Below are 16,559 nucleotides of genomic sequence, written 5' to 3'. Positions count from 1 at the left end.
CAAGGCTCGCTCTCTCTAAAAGTCTCCCTTCAAGCCAAAACTCTCTCTCTCAAAGTCTCTCTTCAAGCCAAAACTCTCTCTCAAACTCTTCAAGCCAAAACTCTTACTCTCTCTCCTATACATCGAGTAAAAAAAAAATTGCACTCCTCAGGCCAGGCCGGGGTCTCTCTCCTACGTTCCTCCTCAAGCCAAAGCCAAAGCCAAAGCCAAAGCCAAAGCCAAAACTCTCTCTCTCTCTCTCTCTCTCTTGGCAGAAACATATTTGAGTTAAATTAATGGACTATTCAAACTCGAGCCGTATAAAACGGAAATCACTAAGCCCACACTGATCACTCGCTTAATAGTAACACACTGCCTGACACTCACCTCTCACCTCCTTCACGCCTCTGTTTCTCACTCCCTTCACGCCTCTGTTTCCTCATATATTTCCAGCTTTTCAAAACCTTTTAACTGTTAGGGTTCTGATTCCTTCTTCACCCGCTTTTTCATTTCAATACCAGACAACCTCCTCCATTACCTTAGCAATGCTCTATCAAATCTCCAAGAGACCCTGAAAAAAAACCCATTTTTCAGAACCAATCAACAATGGGTGAAACCCATTTTACAGTATCAATGTTTCTGTTCATTGGGGTGAGCTTTTCCTGTGTTTTAATGGCGGAATCTGGCATTGGATTCAATTGGGGGACTCTCTCTACTCATAGACTTCCTCCCTATGTTGTGGTGAACCTTTTGAAGGTTAATAGGATTCAAAAAGTGAAGCTTTTTGATGCTGATTCCTATGTTTTACAGGGTTTAATGGGCAGTGGGATTGAGGTAATGGTGGGTATTCCAAATGAGTTATTGCAGGTTTTGGCTTCTTCACCAACTGCTGCTGATTCATGGGTTCATGACAGTGTTGTTCGCTATGCTGTTAGAGGTGGAGTTGATATCAGGTTGGTGTTTCATTTTGTGTTTCTTCTCTTGCTTTTCTTCTGTGTATTTTTATTTTCTTTCTTTTTTTCTCCCTTTGTGTTCTTCTTGCGTTTTGTTTATTTTTCTTGTGATTCGGTTTCAACGGTTCTTGTTTGATGTGTAATTTGTGAAATATTTGTTGACTTGATTATTTTTTCTGTTGATTTTCTGGTTTCTTATTAATTTTCTCCTCATTTTTTGGGTGTATTCTCACTTTGATGATTTTTTTGTTTTAAAATGTGGCATTGTTGATTTTCTTTGTGGATTTGTTCTCAATCGATGTGGATTTTGTTTGATATAGTTTGTTGAATCATTAATTCATATGAATATCCTTTGTTAAATTTCTTACCTTGCTCATTGATAAGCCCCCACTCCTTCTCCTCTTGTACATGATTTGTTGATTTATGTTGATTTAATGAGTGGCACTGTTCTTTCTTAGTTTTGTGGATTTTGTTTGATGTATCTTGTTCGAATATTCAGTTATTTGGACTAGTTGATAGTTGAATTTTAGGTTTCCTTTTTATTAGTGAGACCTGTGTTTTCTACATATTTTTGGGTTTTTCCATTCATCGTGATTTTTATTATTCTGTACCAATTTTTAATCGGCCTTGTTTGTTTAACTCAATGAACTTCTGATCTGCAATTCTCTACCTTTGTATTGACATGTTTGTCGAGCATATTTTGAATGAGCAGGGAATCAAACATTAATTCTACTGCCACAACCAAGGCTGGAATTAATCTCTCCTCCAATGTAGTGGTTACCTAGTGTTGGGACCATACTTACCTGCAATGATCCTAGACCTCACTGCAAAGATTTTCAACCACTCCCTTCCTTCTCTACTGCATATCCTTGCATGCTTGTCGAACTTCACTACATGAAACTTGCATCCTTTCTATTTTCTTCAATAGAACTCCCATCAGATTCTTTCACTGAAGTTCTCCTTGTTAAGTTGGTATGGGAAATGGAGAGAAAAAGAGAGTCACCCGAAGATGTATATGGCAACAAGATCTGGGGAAGTGAAATGACACGGAGAGGATAATATATTGGGAGTCTGATAGGCACGTGTCTCTCTATTCCTGAGGGTGATGGCCCCTTCATGGATGGAAATCAGGTTCATTTGTCTTGATGTAACGGGTGTGTAGATTGGTTATACTTAAGAGTACTTTCAATTATGCATTGAAAGATTAGTGCCCAGGGCACTGTACAAATTCAGTGTCATTGTTGGGAAGGTGGTAGGCTCTCTTGGAACAGTCCTTGATGTTTATTTTACCGGGTGATACTGGTCGAGTTTAAGATAACAGTTCATTTTATTATACTTATAGAGAGTTATGAACAGTTATTTATCGTAAAAAATATGTTCATTTGTGGTGCAATTTAAAAGTAAAAAATCTGTTAAAAGTGTAACATATATTCTTTTCCATGATATTACTCTTTCTTTTGAGACAAGGCTTAGTAGGGAAAAAAAAGGGTAAAGTTGGTATGTCCTTATGTTATTCCTATAGAATGGTAATAGTGACTATAAAATGGTAATAGTGATTACTTTATTGTAATTTGATTGTAATTTATTGGTGTAATTTTGCTGCATCTACTTTCTTATATCTTTTCATGTCATTGTTAACATGCATGAGGTCCAGACAAGGAATCAGACCAAACAAATGAACTTGTAGTCTGTTATTTTTGCATTCTGAATATTATTTGTTGGGCCTAATCTAATCTTCCTACTTTAGTGGATTAAGTATTTTAGCATTTTATATCCGTTACCTTTGCAAAAAATGAATGCCTAATTTGTTAAATTCTCTTAACAGGTACGTTGCCGTTGGAAATGAGCCTTTCCTCACTAGTTACCAAGGCCAATTCCAGTCTTATGTCCTCCCCGCTGTTGTCAACATACAACAATCCTTAACAAAAGCGAACCTTGCTGGCATTGTAAAACCTGTAGTCCCATGCAATGCAGATGCATATGAAGCTTCCTTGCCCTCACAAGGAACCTTTCGACCTGAGTTAACTGACATCATGACCCAACTTGTCTCTGTCCTTAATAAAGCAGGCTCCCCCTTTGTAGTTAACATTTACCCATTTCTTAGCCTCTATCAAAGCTCTGATTTTCCACAGGACTATGCTTTCTTTGGAGGATCTTCTCACCCTTTGGTAGATGGCCCAAACGTATACTATAATGCGTTTGATGGAAATCACGACACATTAGCTGCAGCTCTAAGCAAGATCGGGTTTGGGCAGATGCCAATTGTTATAGGAGAGGTGGGCTGGCCAACCGATGGGGCATTGAGTGCTAATATCAGTGCTGCTCGAGCCTTCAATCAAGGTCTCATAGACCATGTCTTGAGTAACAAAGGGACCCCGTTAAGGCCTGGAGTCCCACCTATGGATATCTATCTTTTCAGTCTTTTGGATGAAGGGCAAAAGAATATAATGCCTGGCAATTTTGAGAGGCATTGGGGTGTTTTCTCCTTCGATGGACAGGCTAAGTACCCTTTAAACCTCGGCTTGGGTTATAAAACTCTGAGAAATGCTGATGATGTTCAGTATTTGCCTTCTCGATGGTGTGTGGCTGACCCCACTAGGGATTTGGCCTTGGTTTCAGACCACATAAAGCTAGCTTGCAGTGTTGCAGATTGTACGACTTTGTTATACGGGGGTTCTTGTAACTCAATTGGGGTGGCAGGAAATGTATCTTATGCTTTCAATAGTTATTATCAGGTGAAGAAACAGGATGCTCGAACCTGTGAGTTTGATGGGTTGGGAATGATTACTTTTCTAGATCCAAGCATTGGAGACTGCAGGTTTCTGGTTGGAATTAATGATTTTTCAGGGTATGGCTTTAGGAGTCAGTGGAATGGATGGATTGTGTCGTTGGTTATTGTATTTCTAGGTTTTTGGGGTGCTCTGTAATGTGTAGGGATGGGGTTTTGCATATGGTAAATATAGAGTTTAGGACACAGTAGACACAGAGAGTGTTATACACAAGTTCCAGAGTTTGTATAATGGATGATAGTCTTGTGGGTGGTTGTATTTCTCGGGTTTTGAGGTGTTGTGTGATGTGCTAAATAGTGGGGTTTGCATATGGTTGGCATAAAGAGTTTTGATATAGTAGACAGAGAGTCTTATAGTCAGTGTAATATATGGTGGTCTTAAATAGGGAAGTGGGTTTAAGTATGCATCAGATAGTCATTTAGACAGTCAATGAGCTTATTATTAAGTATAGAATGTGAACTTAATATTCAGAAAGGTTCCTGGGTTATTATCAATGATACGGATTGGTTACTAGTACAGCAGGAACAAGCATTTGATTCATGTCACCATGGATAATTTTCCATTTCCCTGCACAAATTAACGTGCCTATGAGGAGGAACATGAAGCAATATGGAGGCCATTTCCTCTGCTGCTTGTTCAGTAAGAAAAAGGTTTACCACTTTTGATATGTGTTATGTTGAATGAACTATGGAAAAGCTACAGATGGGTTCTATGAGTGGATTACATTTGGAAAGATGGTTAAAAATAGCTGTTATTCATCTTCTCTTGTTCCCACTTTTTATCCTTGAAGTTGGCTAATTCCTGTTAATTTTAATTACTTGAGGCTAGCTTATGATGGTTTTATACCATATTGGAAATGGCACCATGTTATATAGTAAACGTAACTCATCTAAAATATTATGTCTTTCTGAGCAACAATAGCATCCTCTAAGCCATCTTTATGGCTTGTGAGGCAGTTCTTTTGAAATTTGGTGCCTAGCACACACTCAGGTCCGCTTTTTTTAATAAATGCTTTGAACTATGCAGTGTTTTATTTGATTCATCCCCTCTTGGATCATTATTTGAGTATTCATTTTGTATTCATTTGTATAAATGTTTTTGGGTTTTCTCTATCCTTTTTTTTAGTTCTTTTCTTTTCATTTCTTATAGCTTATGATTGCACTTCTGTGATAGTTCTTTTCTTTCTGTTCATCACTGATGTTTAGGTGATGACATTGTTTCTTTTCTTCTTGTTTATAATCATTTATAATCACTCATGTCGCATTCTTGAACATGCGGGCACGAACACACACACAGATCACTGGATTTCTAGACCCACTCTTGTTTCTAGACACCAAAAAAGGAAGAAAGGAAGATAATTTGAATTACAAAATCTCAAAGATGAACATGGATGTGCCCAGCAGCAGCGAGACTGCAGTAGAATATGCCTTGATTTGTCACATCTTTTTTTCACGTTTTTCGTCCAAATTCCTATCAACTACTTGCACTTCGAAAAACTTCCAAGAATGGTTAGAAAACAAATAGAGAACAGAAGCGTTCACCCCTGGAAATTTCTTCAATACCTTTTTTGCCTCTCTCTCATTTGGCCAAGTTAGCTTGGATTTTAATCTCCGATTTGCTACTGCATCCTTTTGCTCCCAAAAACGAAGACAAGGACAGGAAACCCGAGCACTTCAAATGTGTGCAACCCAATTGCGCATCAATGACATAAAATACTTTGATTTGCTTGACTTGTTGGACTTTGTATAGGTCTTCTCCCGCATTTGGTCTCAACCTTGTTATGAATTCATCTGACATGTCTCCTAGATGTAAAAAATAGAGTGAAGTGCGGTGTATAAAACTTCCTAACATCTTCAACTTCTTGCATTGAGCGATTACAAGGTTTTGGAGGAGGCATGCATACCTCTTGTATCTCTCCATACCATCCTAGTTCTTCAAAGTTCTCAAATGCAAGATGGGTAAGTTTGGGGAATCCATAAATACCATCACTCCCCATTGTATGCCTTAGAAACCAAAAGTTCAGCTAAATCGGGCAATTGACTGTATGCCAAAAGTGGGTCTGTAGTTACTATAGAATTCACTAAGAATAACTTCTTGAGGCGCTCGAGTGAGCACAACCACTGTGGTAACTTCCCCAACACAGCATGAATCCACAATCGACTGAGATTTGGTGCGGTAGAAGGAATGGATTTTATAGATATGGGTTTTTCTTGATCCATGGAAAGTATAGCCAAACTTTGGAGGCGCTTCATCTTTTGGATAGAGGCCCATAACTTATCCCGATCCTCCATACTTGCTAACTGGAAATTCAGCTTTTCGAGTTGGGATGACTTTCAATCTCCTCAATAATGTTTCCCCCAATTCTGACATGTTTCAATGCATGAAGGCAGGTAAATCCCCTTACACTAGTATTAATTGACACGAATAGCTCAAAATATATATTTTTACTAGATGCAAGTGGTGTGGCTATGGCTTCCAGGATAGGAGATTTGAGTCGACTCACAAGCAAATAGGTCATATGTTGTGGGCATGAGATCTCATGGAGCAATGATTCTGAATTGCATCCTATGGCTTTTAGGGTTTCCAGTCCACGTAGATTTTTCACAGATTTGGGGAGCTCTTGAATACCCGTATTCCTCAATCCTAAATACCTCAAATGATTTAAGTTCCTTATTTCACTTGGCAGCCGATCTATGTGAATACCTTTCCAGTCCAAAACTCTTAAAATCTCAAATTGGATAAAACAGAAGCCAATGAAAAAAGGCCAACTTGTTCAAACCAAATGTGGGAAGAGTGCAAAGGTAGACTTACTCATAAGAAATGGTATGTGCTCTCTGCTCTCTGTAATTATGGATCAAGAGATGTCGAGTTCATTCATCAAACTGGGTGTTCAGATCTGTTAAAGCGGACCCAAATTTCTCATCCACGGATATAGAGCGAGCAAGCTTGAGTACCACATCATGGACATGACATGCTTTGAATTGTCCAGCAAAGTATAAACCAGCAGTTCCGATCAAGTTCCTCTCAACTCCGGAAGGTATTCATATCCTACCTCCTCCATTGCAAATCCTTTGTGTGCAGCTATAAATCCCTCTGCTATTTATAATCTAATCAACATCCTTTATTTGATCTCATAGTCCTCAAGAAACATACAAGAATATAGGAAGCAATAAATGAGATGAGGGGACTGATCTTTATTGCTCAAAGATAGAATGCCCCTTACTCTTTCCAAGGATGGATTGTTAGCCACCTGCCAATTCATACCCTTCAGCACTTTCATCCATTCTCCTACTTCAATCGCTCTCTTAGATATCAGACCTCCTATAGCCACAATTGCAAGGGATAGGTCCTCACAATTTTTTGCTGAGTCTGCCTATCTTTTCCAACTCACGGCTAATTTTCTCATTTGGGGTTTTCAAAATGCTTTGTTTCAAAATAGGGATCAAGCTTCTTCCTCACCCTGGGGTTGGAGGTCATGCAATCTGCTCTCTACTTGACACGAGGAAACTACATTGCTCATTTGAGTTGTGAGGACATTTGTACTTCCATGATCACAATACGGTTTGAACTTCCATTTGTTAACCATCGTACGAGTACTTCAACATTTTTTTTGTATTACAACTAAATGTGCTTCCTCCAGGAAAGGATAAGCCAAGAGAGAATCCCCACCTTTCGAAATCGAATCTTTGAGCTTGTGGCTTCTTCTTTCTTTTGAATATCGTACTTATCTCTTCTTTCTGCAATTTCTTCGATTCGTGCTTTGATCCCTCAAATCTTGGCTCCTATTCGATGGCAAACTATAAGCTTCTTGTTGAAGAATCGACGCTGGCCCTCCATTTGAATCATGAATTTATTGAGGATATCTTCTGCATCATACACTACTTTTCTTACTTGTTCTACGCAAACTTTTACAAGGGAGTAAGTGCCTGTCCTTTTATCAGCATTGGTCAAGATGGCACGCGTGGTTCCAAGCTCATCCCTGAGCCAAACAATGTCTCTGCACACACCATAAAGGAGACAGACTTCACGGGTGAGCAACTCATCCAATTTCTCCAAATGGAATGTCGGGTGAGCAACTCATCCAATTTCTCTAAATGGAATGTCACTGCACCATCTGCCATCTCTCTCTCTCTCTAACGATTCCTTTGATGTCCAGCTGTTTCCCCAATGGATTTCCTCACTTTGTCCCCAAGTGCACAGAAATGTTGAGCAGATGAGAGAAACGACAGTGTTTCAAATGGTTGGGGTTGGAGAGATAGAGAAAGAGTGAGCAAGTGAGAGATAATTCTTAGTCCGCACTGTTGGCTGGATGAAGTGGAGACAGCATCAACATTGGCTTACACACGAGAGAGAGAGAGAGGCATTTGTGCCAGTCCATAGCCCAACCATATGTGTAGAGAGAGAACATTAGCCCCCCGCACACGAGAGAGAGACTTGTGCAAGCCCATAACCACAACTAAATGTTGCTCACATGAAACTCTTCCTTTATTTTGGGGGTGCTGGAAAAGAGGAAGCAGTTGGGGGGGAGGCATAGCCCGTACTAAATGTAGCTCACATGCAATTCGTCCTGTATCGGGATGTAGAGGCATGGGCATTGTGCTTTTTGGAAGAAGTTAGTCCCCACACGCCCTAATAGAAACTGCAAAAAGTGCACAAAGGTAGGGCCAAGAGTGGGTCGGATCAGGTCCTAATCCACCGAGATCTGGATTCAGATCCGGATCGGGTCGGATCAAAAAAATTATTTTGTAAATAATATAGAACAAAAAATACTAATTTATATATAAAATAATATATTATATTTTAATAATTGGGTCGGATTTGGATCGGATCCTCTTGCACCTAGATTTAATCTGAATTACTATTCGGATCCAAATTTTGGATTCATACCCAGATCCAAATGGGATCCGAAATTCGGGTTTCAGATTTAAACCGGGTAAAGTCTCAACCCTACACAGAGGCTGAAAGTCAAGTGGAGGCCAAATGGAATTCCCATTTAATTATTCAACGATTCCGTGCAAGTGTTACTCACTAATCAAGCTCCTTTTGTCCCTTTGGTATAAATCTTGGGAATACACTATTGTTTTGAGTTATTTCTTATCAGCTGCATTATGTGGACTCGGATACGTGTATAGCATTTGACATAGAGATGGGTGTGAAAAATAGTGATATGAAATTGACCTTCCAAACGTATTACATGTTTGTGCACCATTGAAAGAATGGAGCATGTGAGGTTTTAGGTGACAGTAAATATTTTTATTGTGATATTTCAATAGAAAAGATTTTTAAGTGTCGATGTTTCAGGTTTATGAAGTGTCTGACCCATAGCTCAAATTTTTTATTCCTATGTGGAAGAAAGCTCAGTGGAAGATGCTCAAAGAAATGAGGCAAATGAGTGCGATGGTGGTGGTTGAGGATGATTGTATGAATACCATTAAATGTAGGAAGGAGGAAAGAGTCTCATGGGTCTACAATAGACCTAGTTCGATATACCGGACATCTGCGTGCAGGTCAAGGTATCTTTTGTCCATGTTTAGAAGGAGCCAAATGGAGAAGCGGATGAATGTCCAAGCAGGGTGTTAATTTTTTTTAGCTGATAACCGTATCGTGTTAATAGTGGGTGGTTATGTTTTTGTTCATGGTGGGATCCTCCCACCGAATGGAGTTCTGGGAACATGGGGATCGCGATCCTAAAATTCTGGGAGTGGGGATCTAATTTGTTGGGGAACCACATCTACAATGTTATGGAACGCGTTCCGTGGGACAGTGGGAGTGAGATCCGTGCGGTAGCGAGAGCGAGCTCCGTTGTGAATATGCCATAACTCTCTCTCTTACACAATATGAATACTGAGCCCACACACAATATGAACATTGAGCCCATCCTGAAACTTGTGATTGGTAGTAAAACATCCATCTTTCGGGATGCGATTTTGTCATCATAGATTTCTCAACATATGTTTTGCTTAGTTCTCTATAGCTATGGAGAGCAAGGAAGACATGTGCATGTGTGATAAACAAATAAACAACAAATAAAGCAGGGCAGAGTCTGAAGCCAAGCAAGTTTTTCAGTAAAAAGCAAGTGGAGTGTTTAAGGGATTGAATGTTGTCCTCCTTTTTCCTTACTTTCCTCGCACTCCTTCCTTCTAACCAGGAAAGCCAGCCCACTCCAATATCGCATTTTACTAACTCGAGTCAGGAGAGAGTTAAATAAATTGAAGTAGTGGCAGAGCCAATAGAGAGCCTTGCCTTCATATCAATACAGTACCTACACACACGTGAGTATATACGCGAAAGTGATGAGACCGAATCCTCAAGAATCACATAAGAAGAGTAGTTGTACAATTTGAAGCATTTATCACCAAGCAAAAGCAAAAACTTAAACCTTACCTGTTCAAGTGCTGATTTGCCATGCTTCACGTTGCAGAATCCCAGCGCTGCAACTATAAGGAACACATGGAAAGAAGATGTTAATATTATCTCAAACTTACATCTGAATATTTCTATTTCCTTCCACTTTCTAAGAAATCAACTCTTCATCAATAAACACCAATAGATTTCAACTACCCCAAAAAACAGAACACCATGGGTTTCATGTGGACGTTATTGGAAGCTTTCATCCAACATCTTCAACTCCCTACATCCCTCCCCAAATGGTAATGCTATGAGCACGGTCCTCGTCAAAAAATGAATGCGCCAAGCATAATTTTTTGAGAGATTCAAGCGAGTGAAGCCACTGTGGCAACCTCCCTAAATTCCCATTTTAAGATTAGTTTTAGAAGATATAATGGGGGCGAAGACTTTTTCTCTGAAAGTGTAAGTTTTCCGTGGCGTATGCAAGTTACGTGTAAGTCATGGAGGTCGCTCATCTCCTTCCCTCCTCTAGGTTGAGGCAAACTCACCAGAGTTGTGTTCCTTACAACCGGGGGATAATGACATAGCCAAGCCCCTGCAGCAACTAATAGTTTATGGCTGGGCTGCTAAGGATCACATGACCGTAAGGGACAAAAGGGGCGAGTAGGGAATTTGTTATGTTATTTCTGCATGCTCGAGTTAATAAAAGTTCATAGGTGGATTCCTGGTTTTTTGAATTTTCTTCCTTCTCTATCTTCTATTCTCCTTAAAGGCTTCTCGTTCCATTAGAGTTTATGCAAAGTAAAGTGCTGATTCATGAAGAATAACCCTAATTTGCATCAACCCATTTCTTCGCCTCTACCAAAGCTCTGATTTTCCCCAAGACTATGTTTTCTTTTGAAGGGTCTTCTCACCCTTTGGTAGATGGCCCAAACATGTATTACAATGCCTTTTCATGGATATCACGGCACACTAATTCTTTTTTTTTTTTTTTTGACAAGATTAAATCACAGCACACTAATTGCAGCTCTAAACAAGAACAAGATGCCAATTGTTACATGGGGGTTCTCGTTACTCAATTGGGGTGGCTGGAAATGCATGTTATGCTCATCAGGTGAAGAAACAGGATGCTCGAAGCTGCGACTTTGATGGGTTGGGAATAATTACTTTTCTAGATCCAAGCATTGGGGATTGCAGGTTTCTGGTTGGAATTAGTGATCTTCAGGGTACGACTGAGTCAGTGGAATGGATAGATAATGTCGTTAGTGATTGTATTTCTAGGTTTTTTTGGCGCTCTGTTATGTAGGGATGGGAGTTTTGCATATGGTAAATATAGTGTGTAATGGATGGATAGTGTTGTGGATGGTTCTTTTTCTAGGGTTTTGGGGTGTTGTGTGATGTGCTAAACTGTGGAGATTGCATATGGTTGGCATAAAGAGTATTGCATATAGTAGACAGCGAGTCTTATAGACAGTGTAAGATATGGTGGTCTTAAATAGGGAAGCGGGCTTAAGGATGGACATCAGATAGTCATTTAAACATTCACTGAGCTTATAATTAAGTATAGAATGTGAATCTAATATTCAGAAAGGTTCCTGGGTTGTTATCAATGGCACAGATTGGTTACTGTTACAGCTGGAACAAGCATTTGATTCACGTCACAATGGATAATTTTCCATTTCCCTGCACGTATTGATGTGCCTATGAGGAGGAACATTAGGCAATATGGAGGCCATTTCCTCTACCGCTTGTTCAGTAAGAAAAAGGTTTTACCACTTTCAAGATGTATTATATTGAATGAACTATAGAAAAGTTTGAAGTTCAACTTTGATGGGAGTTCTTTTGGTGAGCAGGCCCTGGCTTTGGAGGGATCCTTAAGGATTTTTCGGGAGACATTATCTTTTGTTATGCAGGACTGGGAGGAGTCTTAGCGGCCAATGAAGCAGAGATGGAAGCGGTTGCAAGAGCCTCGGAGTTTGTCATCCAAAAAGGTGTGACAGATCCTTTTAGTATTGAAGGGGACTCGTTAAATGTCATAAACTGGTGTTCCCTGATTTCTCGACCTCTGTTGCGGTTGAGAAAAAAACAGATGAAAAGTTTGGATCTGTGCTCCACTTTGCAAGTCTCTTTTCAACATGTATATAGGAGGCAAATTCTGCTGCTGATGGGCTTGCTAAGAAGGGTGCGACTCTTCCTTCTGTTTTCTTTTCTGATAAGTTATATTACACGAGGCTAGCTTATGATGGTTTTATACCATATTGGAAATAACAGTATGTTATATATCAAACATAACTCATCTAAAATATTATGTCTTTCTGAGCAACAATAGCAGCCTCAAAGCCATCTTTATGGCAGCCTCAAAGCCATCTTTATGGCTTGTGAGGCAGTTCTCTTGAAATTTGATGCGTAACTGATGTCAGGTCCGATTTTTTTAAAAAAATGCTTTGAACTATGCAGTGATTTATTTGATTCATTCCCTCTGGGAGCATTCATTTGTATAAATGTCTTTGAGTTTTCCCTATGCTTTTTCTAGTTTTTTTAGTTTTGTTATTTTCATTTCTTATAGCTTATGATTGCACTTCTGTGATGGTTCTTTTCCTTCCGTTCATCACTGATGTTTGCATGATGGTATTGATTCTTTTTTCTATTATATAATCATTTATAAGCAATCATGTTGCATTCTTGCCAGTGCATGTAACACACACATGCACCTGCGCACACACAAACAGAGAGAGAGAGAGAGAGAGAGAGAGATCATTGGATTTCTTGGCACCAAAAATGCAAGAAAGTATGATAATTTGAATTACAAAATCTCATTGATGAACATGGATGTGCCCAGCAGCAGCAAGACTGCAGTGGATTATGCCTTGGATTTTTCACTGCCTTTGTCATGCCTTGGATTTCTCACTCCCTTTGTCAATTTTTTGCTCCAAATTCCTTCTAACTACTTGCACTTTGAAAAACTTCCAAGAATGGTTAGAAACCAAGTAGTGCGCAGAAGAGTTCACCCCTGGAAATTAATTCAATACCTTCTTTCTCTTTCCTTCTCATTTGTGCAAGTTTGCTTGGGTTTTAACCTCCGACGTGCTGCCTTGTCGTGCTCCCAAATCACCAAGACAAGAACAAGAACCCTGATTATTTTAGATCTATGCAACCCAATTGCCCACCATTGACATAAAATAGTTTGATTTGCTTGACTTGTTGGACTTTGTATAGGTCTTCTCCTTCATTTGGTCTCAACCTTGTAATGAATTCATCTGACATGTCTCCTAGATGCAAAAAGTGGAGCGAAGCAAGGTGTATAAAACTTTCATCCAACTTCGTCAACTTCTTGCAATGAGAGATGGCAAGGTTTTGGAGGAGAGGCATGCATCCCTCTTGTATCCCTCCCCACCATTCCAATTCTTCTAAGTTCTCAAATGCAAGATGGGTAAGTTTGGGGAATCCATATATACCATCACTCCCCATTTTCTTCCCATTGTATGCCTTAGAAAGCAAGAGTTCAGCTAAATTGGGCAATGACTGTAGGGCCACAAGTGGGTCTTCAGTTAGTGTAGAACTCACTAAGGATAACTTCTTGATGCTCTTGAGCGAGCACATCCACTGTGGTAACTTCCCCAACGCAGCATGAATCCACAATTGACTGAGATGTGGTGGGGCAGACGGCATAGATTTTATAGATATGGGTTTGTCTTGATTCATGGAAAGTATAGCCAAACTTCTAAGGTGCTTCATCTTTTGGATAGATGCCCACAACTTATCCCCATCCTCCATATTTGCTAACTGGAAATTTAGTTTTTCGAGTTGGGATAGCTTTTCAATCTCCTCAATAAAGTTTCCCTCAATTCTGACATGTTTCATTGCACGAAGGCGGGTAAATCCCCCTACATTAGTATTAATTGACACGAATCGCTCAAAATATACATTTTTACCAGATGCAAGTAATGCGGCTATGCCTTCCAGGATAGGTGATTTGAGTCGACTCACAAGCAAATAGGTCAAATTTTGTAGGTATGAGATCTCACGGGGCAATGATTCTAAATTACATCCAATGGCATTTAGGGTTTCCAGTCTACAAAGATTTTTCACAGATTTGGGGAGCTCTCGAATACCTGTATTCCTCTATCCTAAATACCTCAAATGAACTAAGTTCCCTATTTCACTTGGCAGCCGATCCATGTGAATACCTTTCAAGTCCAAAACTCTTAAAAATGTCAGATTGGATAAAATAGAAGGCAACGAAAAAGGCAACTTGGTCAAACCAAAAGTGAGAAGAGTGCGAAGGTTAGACTTACTCATAAGAAATGGTATGGTCTCCCCGTAGTTATGAATCGAAAGACGTCGAGTTCGGTCATCAAACTGGGTGTTCAGATCTGTTAAAGCAGACCCAAATTTCTCATTCCTGGAAATGGAGAGAGCCAGCTTGAGTACCACATCATGGACTCGACATGATTGGAATTTTCCAGCCAAATATAAACCAGCAGTTTGGATCAAGTTCCTCTCAATTAACTCCTTAAGATATTCATATGCTACCTCCTCCATCGCTAATCCTTGGCGTGCAGCTATAAATCCCTCTGCCATCCATACTCTAATCAACAGGCTTTGTTTGATCTCATAGTCCTCAGGAAACATACAAGAATATAGGAAGCAATATTTGAGGTTAGGGGACAGATCTTTATAGCTCAAAGATAGAATACTCCTTACTCTTTCCAAGGAGGGATTGTTAGCCAACTCCCAGTTGATACTCTTCAGCACTTTCATCCATTCGCCTACTTCAATCGCTCTCTTAGATATCAGACCTCCCATAGCCACAATTGCAAGGGGTAGGCCCTCACAATTTTTCACTATGAGTCTTCCTACCTCTTCCAACTCACTGTTAATTTTTTTCACATCAGGTTTTCGAAATGCTCTGTTACAAAATAGGGACCAAGCTTCTTCCTCAGCCAGGGGTTGAAGGTTATGCAGTCTGCTCTCTACTTGGACAGAGGAAGCTACATTGCTCATTCGTGTTGTGAAGACAATCCTACTTCCATGATCACAATCCGGCAAAAGAACACTTAGCCCATTCCAAACATCTTCACTCCATATATCATCTAACACGAGGAGACACCTCTTCTCTCGTAAATAAAAGTTGAGAGTAGCTTGCAGCCGTCGATCATCCATGGCATCTACCATGGTTGGGATTAACTCATTTCTATCATCATACATCCCGCTCAATATGGCTCTCATAAGAGGCCCCTGTCTAAAGGACTGTGATACTGTAACCCAAGAACGGCAATCAAAGTGCCTTTTAATCACTTCTGCATTAAAAACTTTCTTAGCAAGAGTTGTTTTCCCTAGTCCACCCATCCCCACCACCGAAATCACCTCAAGCTTTGGATGTCCATTCGTTAACGATCGTACCAGTACTTCAGCATCTTTTTGTATTCCAACTATATGTGCTTCCTGAAGGAAAGGATAAGCCAAGAGAGGATCCCCACCTTTCAAAATCGCATCTGTTGAGCTTGTCCCTTCTTCTTTCCTTTGAATATCATACTTATCTCTCCGCTCTGCAATTTCTTGGATTCGCACTTTAATCCCTCGAAGCTTGGCTCCTATTCAATGTCGAATTACAAGCTTCTTGTTGAAGAATCCACGCTGGCCCTCCATTCGAATCATGAATTCATCAAGGATATCTTCTGCATCATACACTACTTCTCTTACTTGCTCTACCCAAACTTTTACAAGGGAGTCACTACTTTTCCTTTTATCTGCATCGGCCAAGAAGGCACGCATGGTTCCAAGCTCATCCCTAAGCCAAACAATGTCTCTGCGCACACCATAAAGGAGATGGACTTCATGGGTGAGCAACTCATTCAGTTTCTCTAAAAAGAATGTCACTGCACCATCTGCCATATCTCTCTCTCTCTCTCTCTCTCTCTCTCTCTCAGGATTCCTTGGATGTCTAGCTGTTTTCCCAAAGGACTTCCATCCCAAATTGTACAGAAATGGTGAGAAGGTGAGAGAAACTAGAGTGTTTCAAATGGTTGGTGTTGGAGAGAGAGAGAAAAACTCCTAGCAATAGTGAGAGAAAAAACTTTGTCCACACTGGTGGCTGGATGAAAGGGAGACTCTGAGAGTGCCTTTGTGTATTGGACTTTGTCCCAGGAAGAACCTGTGCAAGTCCATATTCCCAACTAAATGCAGCTCACATGAAATTCTTCTTTTATTGGAATGTAGAGCGCAGCTCACCTCAAATTCTTTCTTTATTGGGATGTGAAGGCATGGGCTTTGTGCGTTTGGGAAGATCTTAGTCCACATGCAAATGATGGAAACTGCAAAAAGTGAACACAGGCTTAAAGTCAAGTGGAGGCCAAAGACGGTTCCCACTTGCTCATCCGCGTAAATATTACACAATAGTCAAGCTCATCAATTGAAGTTTGGGCCCTTTGTTAGGGGTCGCCGGACCAGATGCGGGTCTGAATAGGATACGGTCCAGGTTCTGAACTCG

The 16,559-nt window shown here is 40.1% G+C and overlaps 1 protein-coding gene, 2 long non-coding RNA genes and 1 pseudogene across 5 annotated transcripts; 2 read left to right on the top strand and 2 right to left on the bottom strand.

The window, feature by feature from the left end:
- The first annotated feature begins 335 nt into the window (after positions 1–335).
- Positions 336–4,479, top strand: LOC18447500 (O-Glycosyl hydrolases family 17 protein). Its single transcript, XM_006857597.4, has 2 exons — positions 336–932; positions 2,758–4,479. The coding sequence occupies exons 1-2, from the start codon at positions 586–588 to the stop codon at positions 3,857–3,859; spliced, it is 1,449 nt and encodes a 482-aa protein (XP_006857659.2). The 5' UTR covers positions 336–585; the 3' UTR covers positions 3,860–4,479.
- A 583-nt stretch (positions 4,480–5,062) lies between these two features.
- LOC105421697 (disease resistance protein RPM1-like) lies at positions 5,063–16,112 on the bottom strand (annotated as a pseudogene). The gene is made up of 5 exons (XR_016043461.1): positions 13,222–16,112; positions 11,697–11,770; positions 11,081–11,157; positions 7,613–7,718; positions 5,063–6,051 (listed from the first exon to the last, which is right to left on the bottom strand). The product of XR_016043461.1 is annotated as a disease resistance protein RPM1-like (transcript).
- LOC148780258 (uncharacterized) lies at positions 9,614–10,595 on the bottom strand. The gene is made up of 2 exons (XR_016042273.1): positions 10,106–10,595; positions 9,614–9,983 (listed from the first exon to the last, which is right to left on the bottom strand). It is a non-coding gene; the product is annotated as an uncharacterized LOC148780258 (long non-coding RNA).
- LOC110008409 (uncharacterized) lies at positions 10,073–12,571 on the top strand. Of its 2 annotated transcripts, none has more exons than XR_016042272.1 (3): positions 10,073–10,785; positions 11,071–11,835; positions 11,923–12,571. It is a non-coding gene; the product is annotated as an uncharacterized LOC110008409 (long non-coding RNA). The 2 variants fall into 2 exon arrangements; XR_016042271.1 differs by having other exon boundaries at positions 10,293–10,785; positions 11,983–12,571.
- Positions 16,113–16,559: the final 447 nt, after the last annotated feature.

This window comes from Amborella trichopoda, chromosome 10 (assembly GCF_054954075.1).
Source record: "Amborella trichopoda isolate Santa Cruz 75 chromosome 10, AtrichopodaSantaCruz75HAP2 v2.0, whole genome shotgun sequence".
Taxonomy (NCBI): domain Eukaryota; kingdom Viridiplantae; phylum Streptophyta; class Magnoliopsida; order Amborellales; family Amborellaceae; genus Amborella; species Amborella trichopoda.
This window is presented reverse-complemented; position numbering and strand designations above follow the sequence as displayed.

Excerpts from the sequence above, each read along its gene's own strand:
- LOC18447500 (XM_006857597.4), top strand. The coding sequence starts at position 586 with ATGGGTGAAACCCATTTTACAGTATCAATGTTTCTGTTCATTGGGGTG. Across the intron at positions 933-2,757 it reads AGAGGTGGAGTTGATATCAG|GTACGTTGCCGTTGGAAATG; the intron begins GTTGGTGTTTCA and ends TTCTCTTAACAG.